This window comes from Zosterops lateralis (genome assembly GCF_965231275.1).
Source record: "Zosterops lateralis genome assembly, chromosome: 4".
In the NCBI taxonomy this organism is placed as follows: Eukaryota; Metazoa; Chordata; class Aves; order Passeriformes; family Zosteropidae; genus Zosterops; species Zosterops lateralis.
The window spans coordinates 52,827,961-52,842,676 of NC_139765.1; the positions used below are offsets into that span (position 1 = coordinate 52,827,961).

A 14,716-nucleotide genomic window follows, 5' to 3' on the forward strand; every position below is an offset into this window, starting at 1 on the left:
AGAAAATTTTCAATGAGGCACATTGAACCTTTATAATATAACATTAAAAAAGCCCACTCCTATAAATCTAATACCAATATAACCATCTTCCTTAAACACTGTAATTATATCCTCCAAGTGTAAGTACCCAAATGTTAATTAAATATGGTCACTGAAATTATGATATGCAAGGATTTTTTTTACTTATTAAAGGAATTCAATACTACTCATAAGTGTCTTTGTTAAACGCAGATTGACAATCAGGTTAAAGAATAAAACCTCATTTATTTTTACACTACTTTATAAATTTCTGAAGCCCAAGTCCTCTCAAAATAGTGTACAGTAATTAGATTAAAACTACTTTCAAATACTTTCCACCACGTCTTTTACATGAAAACACCTTGCAAAGCCCACAATGTCTATATAATCATTTTACAGTGATTATAAAAAGAAACACTACAGAATTAAAAAAAAAGTGGATTGATATGGATTTTCCTACTCAACCAATGGAATCCTAGCACCATATAAAATCTCATGATTTAGAACTGAGTGCTGGCTCTCCTTCTCTCTCTCTTTCTTTCCTTTTTATAACCAAACAAATTATTTTCCAAAGCATGACTGTTAATACAGATTGGTTTCAAGAGTAGTTTTTAACAGTGATTTTTTTTTCCTGAATTTTGCTTCAAGAAGAAAAATATGAAGTAAAAAAAAAGAAAAAGGAAAAAAGATACAGGAATTAAATTCCTAAGGTCAATTAACAGTGAGTCCCCACAGAAGCAAAAGTCGACATTTCGCGACGGATGGTACTGAACGGGGAGAGCTCCAGCTCTGTGGTGTACTCATTGTCATTGTCATCACTCGTCACTGTGGAAGACTTCTGGATGCATTCATCACAGCAGCAACAGCAACATTCCATAAAGGCCCGGCTGAAAGGTTTACAGAGACAGAACAGGAGAACTGGGGTAACACAGGACTTAAAGAACAAAAGGAACTGACTAATGAGATGGAGGAGGTCCATAGTCTGTCGAGACACACCTGTGGACATGTAGGCAGTCACAATGTTGCAAATATTTTCAGGAATGATGCAAAATCCATATAAAATGGTCAAAGCCACCACTGTGCAGTTCATCTGACTTTCCAGCTGAATTTGTCGCTTGTTCCCCCTTGTGCAGGCTTTTTCTGCCCTCCTGATTTTCCTGGCTGTCACCAGGGAGCAGGTAATAGTGAACAGAGTAGGCAAACAGAAATAGCAGCCAAAGTACCACCAGAGGCGTGCCCCGTCGTAGGTGAGAGCCAGCACATAGATGGTGTCGGGCAGCGCTGTGGAGATCTTCACCACGCAGCGCTCACCCGGGGGGCTGCCGCTGTACTCGGGGTCGTCCCTGGCCAGCTGGCGCAGCACCACCTCGGGCAGGGCCAGCAGCAGGGCGCCCACCCAGATGACCGCCAGCTTGGCCGTGGTGGAGGCGCAGTTCTCAATCATCTCGTAGTACATCTGCACGTTGGTGGCGGCGCGGAACCGGTCAATGCAGAGCGCGCATAGTGTGAACGTGGTCACCCCCAGAGAGGCCACCTGGGAAGGAGGAAAGGCAACACAGGTCAATACAGGTGCTGGCTGGGGGAGGAAAGAAAAAATGTGGGCGAGAAAAAGGAAAAGAAAATGTGAAAAAGCAGAAGGGATGGGGGAGGAAGAGCAGCAGCTGAGCACCATGGTGCTGAACACCATCAAAAGAAGCATCACAGACGGCACTCAGCTTCCAGTGTTTGCTGAGCTACCATCCAGCATGCATTCCAAAAAGAGTACATGCTTCTGTTTTTTCGCCTACAAATTCTTATTCCAGCTTGGTGTCAACCTCTTCTGGAGATGGAAGCAAGCATCTGTGCAACACTGAATGGAAAAAAATATATAGAGGAATTGACTCAAATTTAAAACTGAACTGCTTCCTCCCCCACTTTTTTCTAAGGGGTGTTTTACAGAAAGATTGGTTCCACCACAGGGGTTGGAATTTTAAGTCAAAATTGGAGAGATATAGGAGAGCCTTTGTTCAGCAAAAGTTATGACCACATAACAAGTTCATCATGCATGCAGGGGATCAAAACATTAAACCTTCCATATCTACAAAACTTAGAAACCCTGGGGATGAGGCATCTACTGAATTGAGAAGGATCTAACAACAATTTTTGTAGACTTAGGCTTTTAAGTGAAATTTTGATGAAATGTAGGTGCATAAGGTTATCCCCTACCATGAGTCCAAAAAAACTGTATTTGAAATCCTCAGACTTCCAGAGTTTGTGCAAAACTCATCTCCACCACAGTAGTTAGGCTCTATATAACCAACAGGCAATAGTTCATTTAGAAAAATAACAAGGAAAACCCAGGCTTAATTTCATAGGAAACATTCTGTGGGAGAGTGTACTGTACACCAGAAGAAACAGAAGAAGTTTCATTCTTTAAAGGATTTAAAGATGGATTGGAGAGAGTTGTCAATTATATACTGTGAGGAACAAGAACAGACCAATGCTTATGTTCTCTAGCTTTAATAATCATTATTCTATGCATGAACAGAAATCTTGCGCTGTCGCAAAACATCATTTCCTATCATTTTATCCTGTTTATAATTCAATTTCCTAAAAGAAATTTGCAAGAAGACTATATACATTTTGGCCTAATTCTATTAACAATAACTTCAGCTTCAGTTCAAATTTAAAGCAGAACACTCATTAACTTCAATTGGAGAAAGACTAGGTGCCCTGCTGAATTTTAATTCACTTATTTTCTTGGGTTTGCATGTGTTATGCTGAAAAACGTGTTGATGCTAAAGGAAAAAAAGAAGTTAAATAATACTGCTAATAAACGTAAAGAATGCTTACTTTTATAATGAATGAACCATATCTGTGCAATTAACTGGGAAATCTAAAGTAATATTAGGCAACTCACCATAATTTTGCTTATCAAAATTTGATGTGCAATGTTATTTTCAAATTTCATATAGGCTGACTTTAGGAAATACTTTCTGATTTCCACCATAATATTGAAATAATACTGTTTATGCATCTCTGAAAAAAGTTCTACAAAGATAAATAGCACAATTATGCACAATTGTATACACGCATCATTAATTTTGGCCTTCAATATTTAATGGCCATATCAAATTGCTAAAATTGACTATCAGTGAAAAATATTAGGCACTTGGGATTAGAACTCTAACATGCTGCCTTGGTTGGAGAATTCTTGAAAGCAGCTTCCTAAAAGATGGAATAAGCAAGATGCAATCTCTTACTAATTCACTTGCAGAAATATTTAATAATGACAAGGCACTACCGTAAACATTTTTAATAGACAACCATTGATTTAGAAGTTAAATTGTGCAACAAGATTCAAGGAAAGCTTGGTAAATACAGCAAAAAAATAAAAACATTTAAAGAAAAATAGTTACAGGGAAATCTTAATGAATTAATAAACTTCACTAATGAAATATGATTTTCCTATATCACAGGTCAGAGGTAGATTTTTAAATTCAAGATTAGCAAATTTTTTTCCAAAACATTTAAATGTGCAGTCTTCAAGTCTCTTAGTGACAGCAAAACCTTTAGCCTTAACATACAACATGAATAACAAAATGTCAGGACTCAGCTTGCTACAATTATAAGAGACAGGGAAACAACTGAGATCTGGAAATGAACGGGGATTGAAACAAAAATCAGCAAAACAGAAGAAAACCTGAGTCTCTGTATATTAAGATGTTCCCTTTCAGCTCTGGCATGAGCCTGCCCCCACTCCAACACAGACACTTGCATTGCTTCAGCATTTCATTGCAAACAGACTGCTACACAGTGGCCGAGACATTAAAACTCTGCAGCTCTTAGGGCTGGACTAATGAAAGAAGACATGTCTGCCATGAACAAACATAACCTACGGGGTTCCTGTCACATTAATTGACCAACAACTTGGAGGCTTAAAACAGGGAAATAGAGCAAGAGGAAACAACTAAGAATACTGGAAGGCGGCTTGGAATCCTCCTGTGGATTTACTGATGAAATGAGCTAAACAAAGCCAGTGTTTCCCTGGAACAAGCAACAGTTTCCTATTTTCTGTAGTTTAGCAGCGTTAGTGATGCCATGGAAAAGCTCGCAAAAGCCAAACAAAAATACTCAAGCAGATGATCATGGATTCACTCCAGCTGACTTGCTTAAATGCAGAAGAGCAATTCAAGGGCTCGATTACTTACTCCACACAGCAGACTATGAGTAATAGCCAGAGAAATCAATGGGTGCTGCTCAAAACTTATGGGTGAGAACTAGAACACGCATTCTGCATGTTCACACGATTTCAGTTTAGGTGTGTTTCTTCATATCAGTCATACTGATAAATAGAGTTAAGCTGAATGTGTGAAAAAATTCAGAGAGGTTTTCTTTTCTAGTATTATATTGCCTTGAAATAACTACAGAATTAAGATTTGACAGGGAGAAGGGAAAGGAAAAATTAACAAATTGTAAAGTGGTGCAAGGCTGCATGGAGTTGAAGGGTGCACTGCTTGTAACAGCTGAGTGTCTGATACGCTGTTGCAATCTTAATTCCACCAACCTGGCAGGAAATGAGGCAAGGTAAGGGCAACTCAGGCTCAGTAGGTTTTGATCGTCACTTAGTTGTCTGGTTCATTTCCGTATTGTCCACTGAAGATTCTCCTGCAGTCTCTAGACATTCAGGATGACATCATTTTACACCTTTCTCTTACTACATGAAATCAGAAAAGTCCCCAAATTTCTAACTGAATGACCATCAGTCTGCTTTGAGGAAGTGGTGAAGAAACCCCTGCTTTGAGGAGATACCCACACCATTTGGGCAGAGGACTGCTGTGGAAGGGATTGCCAGCTACAGCATACACACACAGAGGAAGACATTATTGTTACAAACTAGTCTCTTTAAACACTGCTGCTCTTTAAAACACCTTGACAGAGTTAGTGGGCACTGTGATGCTCTTCCAAGACACTGCATAAAACTTTGGCCATTAGCTCATCAGCTGTTGGTCAACTGTGTCAAAACTGATTTGGGGAACAGAGGCCACAGAATACAATAGCAAACTCATGACATGCTCAGCATAATTGCTATTCTCCTGTCCATCCTTCCAACATACAGGTTCCCTTTCACAAATTTTAACAATTACCAAAATGTTCCCAGGCCTTTCCTGGCCTGCCCTACTTCTCCTGGCTGTGGTCCCACAGCTCTTGGCCCAGGCCTCCAGGAGCAGAGCCTCTGGCTGACCAGCAGAACATTGTAGATGTATTACAGTGAGTTATGGCTGTGGAAATAGGACTCAATTTTGTCCCACTAAAAAAGCAATGAAAACCAGAAACAAAATCAGAAAAGGTGACTTGGGTGAGAAGACCAAATTCTGTAAGAGAATATAAAAGAGAGGTTGGGTCATCCCATTCAGTAAGACAAAGAGCAAGAAGTGATATTGCTGCTATCTACAAAAAAATCTATTATGGGATACAAAAGTTACTTAAGCCAGTGAATGTAACAGAATGGAAATCAACCAGGTATGAGCAATCCCAGGCTGGAACTGAGAGTGACCATTCTGAGAAGTGAGTGGAAAGCAAGAGTGGAGAAGTAAATGGAAACAATGTAGACTAAGTCTATATTGAACAAGTTAAAATAAAGGTGTTTTAAGAAGTGAACCCTTCTACCAGCTGAAGCTGAATTTTCTAAGACAGAATGTTTCACGTTGATAGCAAAGAATTTTGTAAAACTACATAGCACTCTTCTTTCCTTTGTTACAAGACGAGTATTCAAAACATTTTCCCATCATAATGGAAAAGCTGAACTACAGAAGAGGTTGATGACTACTATCCAAGCCACCTCTGAGCTATCAGTGATGCCCTGTAGACTCTGTATATCCATTCCTGTTACATCATACAAATGACTTTTTATTCCTCAAGCCATTATAGTTAATAATTTTCTCATGGCTGTTCCACATCCACATTAAACTTGATAGCTTTTGAACATGTTAATGCAACATACCAGGGAGACTCCTGTAGATTTGTCAGTTTTGCCTAAAATAAATAAATAAATTAATTCAGCATAGACTGCAATACTGTTTTTTGTGCTACTCTACACTTACAGAACAGAGTCCAGTAATAAGAACAGACTACTGCAAAATAAAACATCAACCCATGGCAAACAATTATGTAATATTTATCTAGATTTCTGTTCTTTTAATAAAAAAGTCCCACTCCACTCCCCCAAAAACCCAAACCCACCACCAAAAAAAACAACAAAAACAAAACAACCCTTCTTCCCAAAAAAAAATAACCAAAACAAAATAAAACCAAGAAAAAACAGTTATTATTACAAAAGAACAAAAATATATCTGTATTTCTTACAAGAAGCACTACTAAACATAAATGGCTTTATGCATTAAAATGGGAAAGAATCACTCAGTGAAAACACTACTGTGGTATGGCAAGAATAATTCAGTGGCTAAGAAGATCTGGGGCCAGGCTACAGGTCTGACATTAGCAATTACCTTATAGATCCTGAATAAAAATCTACATCACCTATCTGAAAGACAAGTTGATAATTCTGAAATCTACTATCATGGAGATGTCCTACATACATGGAATAACAGGTACAATACTGTTGCTTCCTTTAAAGTACTATCAACATTCACACCAAGGAGATACAAAACACACATACTTTATGTGATATTTTTTCTTCAGTATATCCCAAGATATACTTCTGTATATCATGAGATATACATTCTATACTGCTTAGAATCAGAGTCAACTTCCATGAGTGACTCTTGAGTTCTGCTGGAAGTGAAAGCCAACAGACCATCAGGGCGCTCGAAATACTCACTAGTACACCGCATGCTTATCCAGGGGCTTGAAAATACCCCAAAACACAAAAGGATTTAATTTTTGTTCATCTTCCTGTTTGCAATCTACCATGCTACCAAATAAGTAAATTTATTTTTTTATCTTTTTCCTGTGTCACTCACTACTGAGGATCAAGTTCTCATCACACTACACAAGTGACTCCTGCACTGATTCTTTAAAGTAGCAATACAGAACTACTGCTAGAAATCTACCTCTTGCTCTTTTTGCAGGAAAATCTTGTCATATAAAGTGATGACATGCTAGTGTTCAAAGCAGAGTCAATTGTGCTGGGATCACAGATGCTGCCTTTTTCTCTCCACACATATGTAACTTAAATATTACTGACCCAATTTTAAACCTACTCTGACACAAATTCATTTCCATCCTGAAATGCCACATGCAAAGGTTAGCCAAAAGGAAAAAAACTTAGAAGATCCTAAGGACAGGATTTGCAGAGGAAAGAAAGGCTGACAGAACAACCAGCATGGCAGCTACTATCATTGTGCCATTAATACCTAAAGGGCAGATATGGTAACACTTCTGTTTAAAACAATTATTTATTGTGTGAAAAGCACTGAAGACATTCTGCTCAGTTAAAGATACATCTAGCCATTGCCCTAGAAAACTCTCAGGATGAAGCTTTGAAACTGCAAACATCTCTGAGTGTCTTTGCCTATGACCCAGACGACTCACTGGAGGTTCAGGAGCACAGCTCAGACTAGAGTCAAAGAAGAGACAAAGAAAATGCCGCACATCAAAAGACACAGAAAAGACAGATAATACACAGCTTTTATAAACTCCCATAAAAAATGTATTTGCTTCCCTAAAGTGAAACTTAAAATAGGGATCTCTTCTGACTGCTTTGGAACAGGGAGAGAATGGCCACTTTCTCTGTGCTTCCTACATACCTCTGTCAAGTCAAAGAGAGAAAAGGGGAAAAGCCTCACCTCAAATTGCCCTGGAGGATCTGCTCCAGGGAAAGAGAGCAATTCGTGTTTCAGTCCAAATCAATCCTTATGCTTTCCACTAAGAATACTAATTGTGATAGCTTTCCTGAGCTGGAACTTGCCCACCAGAAACAGGAGTGATGCCACAAATTCATTGCCAAAAGCACAAGCAGAGACTGGGCATCAGATTTCAAAAGCTTTTACTGTCAGCCTGCTCCAGAACCACTCCAGTCTTGTATATGATACGGTCCAGATGAGGACACCACAAACTGTCCTGTTCTTTGTGAGGTGTATGGAAAAAGCAGAGGGCTTCATGTCTCCTAGAACCAAATGCAGGGCTGTGTACCATGCACTGACCTCAGCAACTTCTAGCTCTCTGCTGGACTGCACAGGATGGTAAATCAGTCTCTGCAAACCTTCATGCTAGACCATTCCTCAATTCTAAATCCTTCCTTGGCTATAAGTAGCTTGATTCAATCTGCTGGCATATAATGTGACCCCTTCAAACACATAAAGCTTCTAGTGTAACATCCAAAAGCAAAATGCACACAACTCAAGCAAAGCTCCTTCTTAAGCCTGAAAGGTTTCTAGCCCTACCTGACAGAATCCATTTGTCATTTGGTGCAAATTGCTCTGGGCCTTAAACAACTTATTTAATCTCTCCATTACTGGCTTTCAGCATTAAAATAAAATTAAAAAAATCCGCAACTTCACATGACAAACACTTGTAAAATATTTAAAAGCACTGTAACAGTATAGATTTTGTCTACATTTATATTTCTTTCTATTAAAGCCTAGAATAAATCTGTAAGTAGGGAAACTGGAATTATATTGTTCAAAAGACTGCATGTGCTTTAAACAAAACCAAAAGGATTCCACATCAGCAGGAATTAGCCAAAGTCATTGTCTTTCTATTGTCATTTACCTCATTCTGAGTAATACTGATAAAAGTATATGAAAGACAAAATAAACACAGTGTGCAGGTAAACACTCAGACAATGCATGCCAAAATCTAGACCTCTGAACCATGCAGAAAATTGGCAAAAATTGAGCAGAGTATTTAAACAGCAGAGGAGAAGCACTTCTCCACACATCCTTACAACCAGATCAGCTGCATCAGTTGGTCTAATTCCCTTCTCAATTCCTTTTCAGTACACTCAAAACTAGTAGTTACAAGTGGCCACACTGTGATACAATATATGGCTGAAACGACTACTTAATGTACTTGTCACAGAAGATCTTTATTAGGTAAACTGCCCTTTAAATTAAATATGTGGAACCATTCCACTGCTGGAATCTCAGTCTTTACCTATACAAATGTGCAGGAAGATATCATAAAACATCTTCCCTGGACTGTGTGTGCATATGTGCTATCACTAGCAACAGATGCTTTGTTGGAATTCTGCACAATATCCATTAAACAGCACAAATAAAAACCAATTGGTCACAAGAGGCTGAACTAAGAAAACTCAAGGCATTTCCCTGGGATCTTGAAGGAATTGAAACCTTCAAACAACACGAAGCATGCTTGAATTATGCTAAAATGCTGTGATCACTGCATCACTTGCTGTGAATAACCAGCCATCCCCTGTTCTCTAGTTCTGAAAGTAAAAGCTGACAAGACTGAACTCAGGTGAGACATGTAGCTCTCTAAATAGCATATTGAAAAAAAAAAAAAAAAAAAAAAAAAAAAAAAAAAAAAAAGAAAGAAAAGAGATGGAACCAAGAGACACTTAAAAGAACACTTTGCAAACTTAAACTTACAGAAAATACAGACAAGAGGTTAAAATGTGTCCATCTTCAGGAAGATGATTCTATGTGTATTCCACAAAGGTCTGGAAACCTCTCCTGAAGATAGCTGTATAAGCTTTACTCTCAAGGATCTAAGAAGACTTCGCCCTTTCCCACTGTGTGGAGATGGGCCTGCCCAGGTGAGTTACAAAGGAAAAGAGAGCATTGTTCAGCTGTCAGATGAATGCACTGCTGTAAACAATCCCTGACAGAGCAAGGAGCAGCAGCTGCACATGGGATGGATTTCATGACATGCTACACATCTGCATTGCTCCTGGTGGTGTCAGTGTCACTGTCTAATGCCTGTGAGGTTAGAACAACACTTGGAAAGTGGTGAACCTTTGCTCTAACTGCCTTCTCTGCCTCCGCAGGGTCAAATCCTGATTTATAGAACAATGTCCTTCTTTCCGGGTGCCAGGTGAATGGGGGAGAGTCATGATCCACTAGTGTTCAGTATCTGCCACACATTGCCACAGTTTACAGAGCAGGAAATCCAACCTTTTACTTACTCCTCTCAGGGTGATGAATGTACTTTACATACACGAGTATTATATTTAATGACCACTGAACAAAAAATATACAATTCTGGGAGCAACACAGAACCCTAAAGCTTCTTTATATTTGCACTTTAGAACTAAGTTAATTATACTTCCTCAAGGACAAGGAAAATGCTTTACTTTTAAACACCAGTAATAGTCAAGCCTAACACAGGGACCAAGCTACTGGTTCATCCTGACTGGACTGGTGTCAGTTCTTGAATAAGACCAACTCTAGACATCCACAGAAATTCAAAGTGAAAAAATAAGGTAACATTAAATTATAATGGGGTATAGCAGCAGCTGATTATTTTTCACGATTACAGTTTTGAACTTCAGCAACTACATTTCAGCTAAACTACTTCCAGTTTGACAAACTCTTTAGTGCCCAAAGTTGCAAAGCATAAGCAACTAATTTTGAGGAACAGTGTGGCCACACAAATCATTTAAGCTACTGATATTTAATTAGATTCGACATTTCAAATAATTATTTCAACTTTGCATGTGGATGCAGCAAAAAAAGGTTAGGAAGCATGAAATGTCACATGAAAGTCCTTGAAACACAAACGACGCTGTCCATTTTAATTGAAATGGTTACTTTTAAAACACTACGACCTATTTTATTGCTTAACACAGCAACCCCAGAATCCATTCCAGGAATTTTAAAGGATTCAAGCACTATCAGTTTTCCAATAAATACATATTTACTGCATCATGTCTTCTTAAATGCAAATCAATTAAGTGCACTCTGAGTTTTTTAAATGCAGTGGTACAGTACTGGCCTAGAATTCAACTAAGTGTAGCATAGCTCCACCCTTTGTCCAATACCACCAGTAATAAACTAAACAGATGAAAGAAGCAGTGGCAATTTTGTGGTTATACAGGTCACACATCTTTCTTAACACTTTAAAATACTGTAGTATCGTTTGACAGTTAATTTTGTGTTACTGTGTACCAATGTGCTGCTGAAACTGATACTCTCTGTATTAAAAAGAGGTTGGGTATTTGAAGGTTTTTTTGGGAGGGGGGTAGAGCGTGGCTTTTTTGTTGGGATTTTTTCTCATAGCTCGTTCTTAGGACAAGAGAACCACCAGTTGTTCCCTCAGTGTTGAGTTACAGAATAATGTTAGACATAAGGTTTTGGGAATACAGGAGAGCCAGCCAGAGCTCCAGGCTACCACCCCAGCAGCAAGTCTCAGTGTTCAGTTCCAGTAAATAAATAAAGCAGACAACCTGAGCACTGCCGGCAGGACTGTGGCCAGCTGTCTGAGAGCTTCTTTGACAGAGACTCTGAACAACTGCCAAGAAGCTGCAGCTGAAACGGAGCTGGTGTCTTCCAAAATAATAATAATAATAATAATAAAGGCAGCTAAATAAACGTGGGATTCGAACGCTGAAATATAAGTTAAGAGCCCAGAAATCCCACGGATGGTCCTTTTTACAATCACCTCCTCACAAGCGATCCCCTCAAGCCCCTCATCCGCTTTCCCGATTCATCTTCACTTTACTAAAATAACAAAGCAAAAAACTTGAAATCTAATTCTGAGAGGATCGCTTGTCTTCCAGTTTTTCAGGGTCACGGGGAACAGGGAAAGTTTGGCAGAAGAGCGGCAGGAGGCGGCGGGCGCGCCCAGCGGGACACAGCGATGCCGGTGCCGTGAACCCGAACCCGGGGCGGCCACCGCCGACTCCGCTCCCTGCGGGGCCGGCCCGGGCCCGCTCCGTCGGGAGCACCCGGGAAACCCGAACCAGGGCACAGCGGGACGCCCCCGGGCCGGCAGCAATGACGGCGAGCAGCGCCCCGCACACGGCTCGGGCTGGCGGGGAGAGGAGCTCGGGGGGCTCCGCGTATCCCCACCCACGGGCATTACCTCGATGTACGGGACGATTTTGCAGGAGAAGTCTTCTAGAAGCCACTTCTTGGTGAGCTCCTGGAAGATAACCAGCGGCAGGCAGAAGAAGACGATGAGGAAGTCCCAGAAGGCCAGGTTGGCCAGCAGGGAGTTGGAGATGCTCCGCATGTAGTAGTTGTGGCAGACGATGCACATCACTGCCATGTTGCCCATGATGCCGATGCCGAAGATCACCACGGAGAGGCACATGACGGCGTAGGCGCCGTACGACTCCTCGGTCAGCGGGTAGAAGGGGTTGCGGAGCCGGGCGCGGCGCCCCGTGGCGTTCCCGCGGCCCCCGGCGCTGCCCCCGCCGCCGGCCGAGCCGTTCAGGGGCAGCCATCGGGGGCCGCCGGGGTCGCTGCTCCGCGCCCGCCGCCGCCCGCTCCCCGCCGCCCCGCGGGGGAGAGCTCCGCGCCCGGGGAGCGCCGCGCCCGCCCGCCCGCCCGGGGCCAGGGGCGCCACGGCCGGCAGAGAGCGGGGCCGGTGCGGGGGCGCCGGCGGGCCCGACGCCGCCACGGGGTGCGGGGCCAGCGCTCCGGCAGCCCAGGCGGCCAGCACCGGGCAGAGCAGGGCCAGGGGAGCGCCGAGGGGCCGCATGGCCGGGAGGCGGCGGGGCTCACCCGCTCTCCTTTAGAGCCGGCGGCCGCGGCGCCCGGCGGGGCTGGGAGCGGGGGACATGCCCGCCCGGCTCCCGGGGACCGCCCGCCCGCCCGGGCCGGGGCAGGAGCCGCCGCGACGCCGCTATCGCCGGGCGCGGGTCCCGCTATCGCCGGGGTCCGCCGCGGGCAGAGAGCGGGGCGGGGGCGCGGCGAGCGGAGCGGCGAGGAGCCTCCTGCGGCCGCCGCCCGGGGCAGACCCCCAAAGTTGTGTCGCCGTCTCCGACGCGCCGAGTTAATGTAGCAAGTGCAGCGCCGGGAGAAGCCCCCCCCGGCGCTCCGCCCTTTCCCGGGACCGCTGCCTCCTCGCCAGCAGCCGCACCGCTCCCGGGCGGCCCATTCGCGTCCTCTCGCCGCCGCGGGCAGGCAGCGGCTCTGCGGGTCGGGAGGGATCCTTTGGGGAAGGCACCTCCCCTCGCCGGGCGGCCGCGAGCACAAACTCCCGAGCTCCAGACCTCGGAGAACACAGGTTGTTGCGCGCAGCTCAAGGTGTTCCAGAGCTTTGCAAAACTCTTGCCGGGATCGATGGCCGCACCCCCGAGCACTCGCACGCGGGCAGGGGCCGGCAGCGCGGCCGGAGCGGCAAAGATGCCAAAGATGCCGCGGCGCCGGGCGGGCAAGCCCCGGGACAGACCCCTCGGGGCTGCTCTTGCCTCCCGAGCCGTGCGGGCACCAGGTGAACGGGGCAGCAGACGCGGCCCCCGGGCAGGCAGGCAGGCGGGGCTGGCGCACGGCGGGCTCTGCTGCTGCTGCCGCCCGCTGCCCGCGCTCAGCCCGGTGCGCTCGCCGGGCTCGCTCCGGCTCCCGGGGCGCGCCGGGGAGGCGGCGGCCGCAGTGCGCAAGCGCCGCCCGGCGGCACCGCGGGCCCGGGCACCGCCCGCCGGGGCCGGGGGAGAGGAAAGAGGGGCGAGGGGCGGGTGTGGGGCCGGGGCCGTGGGGCCAGGGGCCAGAGGTGAGGGGCGAGGGGCGGGTGTGGGGCCGGGCCGGGCCCCCCCGCGCCCCCCGCCGCCCCCGAGCTCTCCGTGCGGGGATGCGGCCCCCGCTGGCACACCCCGGCCCCCGGCTCTCCGCAGCCCGCCGGGCCCCGCGGTCTTGGCGTCCGGCTGCCCTCCTCGGGCCGGGGGTGCCGGCGGGACCGAGAGGAGCGGCCGGCGAGCGAAGCGCCCGGTCCCGGTCCCGGGAGCTGCCCCGGCACGAACGGCGGGAGCGGGCCCAGCTGGGAGGGGCGGGGGAAGCGCCGGGCACAGGGATGGCAGAGGAGCCCTGAGGGCGCCTCGCTGAGGGCAGAGGGCACGGGCAGGGAGGAGGGACGGGTGTTCCCCCGCGGGAGCCCGACACGAGCAGCTGAGTGAGCGAGGAAAGGTCCTGGTGCTCACACACCATCCCGCGGCGGAACAGCATCAGCAGCGTCCGCACACATTTCTTGCCCGCTATGGACATTTGTGTGTGGTTTTCTTTCTTGCATTTGTACTGTCAAGTAAACTTCATAGTTCTTTCTTCTTGTTTCTCTGATTTTCATTTCATTCAGGTGAATGAATTTGAATGCAGTAACTCTGTAAAATTATAAGTACCCTTAAGGATTCTCCATCACCCATGCCAGTTGCCATTTTGTAGAGATTTTGTGTAAAGTGTGCCCAACTAGTTTAAACGCTTAATATTTTCCCCATAAAGCAGTTTAAGAAGGTGTTGTGCTGTTTTTCCTTTGAAAAATGTCCGTGACAGTTATCCAGAAAACACGAACATGACAGAGAGTGTTTCCTTTGCTCAAACCATTCTCTCACACGTGTAGGTGAGGTGTAACTGAGGAAACCACGAGCTTAAGTTTCTAAGCTTATGGGAGTGTGTAGTAAGTTAGGCACTGCTGTGTTGTATATACCTAAATACAAGTCAAGCCATTTTCTTCTTCTTTAGCAATGTAAATATAATCTCATGGGAAAAAAAAACAAAAAAAAAAAAAAAAAAAAAAAAAACAAAAAAAAAAAACCAACCAACCAAACAAACAAAAAAACAACAACCAAAAAACCCACAACACC

General features: G+C 44.8%; 1 protein-coding gene across 1 annotated transcript; it reads right to left on the minus strand.

The window, feature by feature from the left end:
* Window positions 1–673: 673 nt before the first annotated feature.
* Window positions 674–12,624, minus strand: GPR37 (G protein-coupled receptor 37; the record flags this gene model as incomplete). Its single annotated transcript, XM_083859716.1, has 2 exons — window positions 674–1,552; window positions 12,004–12,624. The coding sequence occupies 2 exons, from the start codon at window positions 12,622–12,624 to the stop codon at window positions 734–736; spliced, it is 1,440 nt and encodes a 479-aa protein (XP_083715842.1). The 3' UTR covers window positions 674–733.
* Window positions 12,625–14,716: the final 2,092 nt, after the last annotated feature.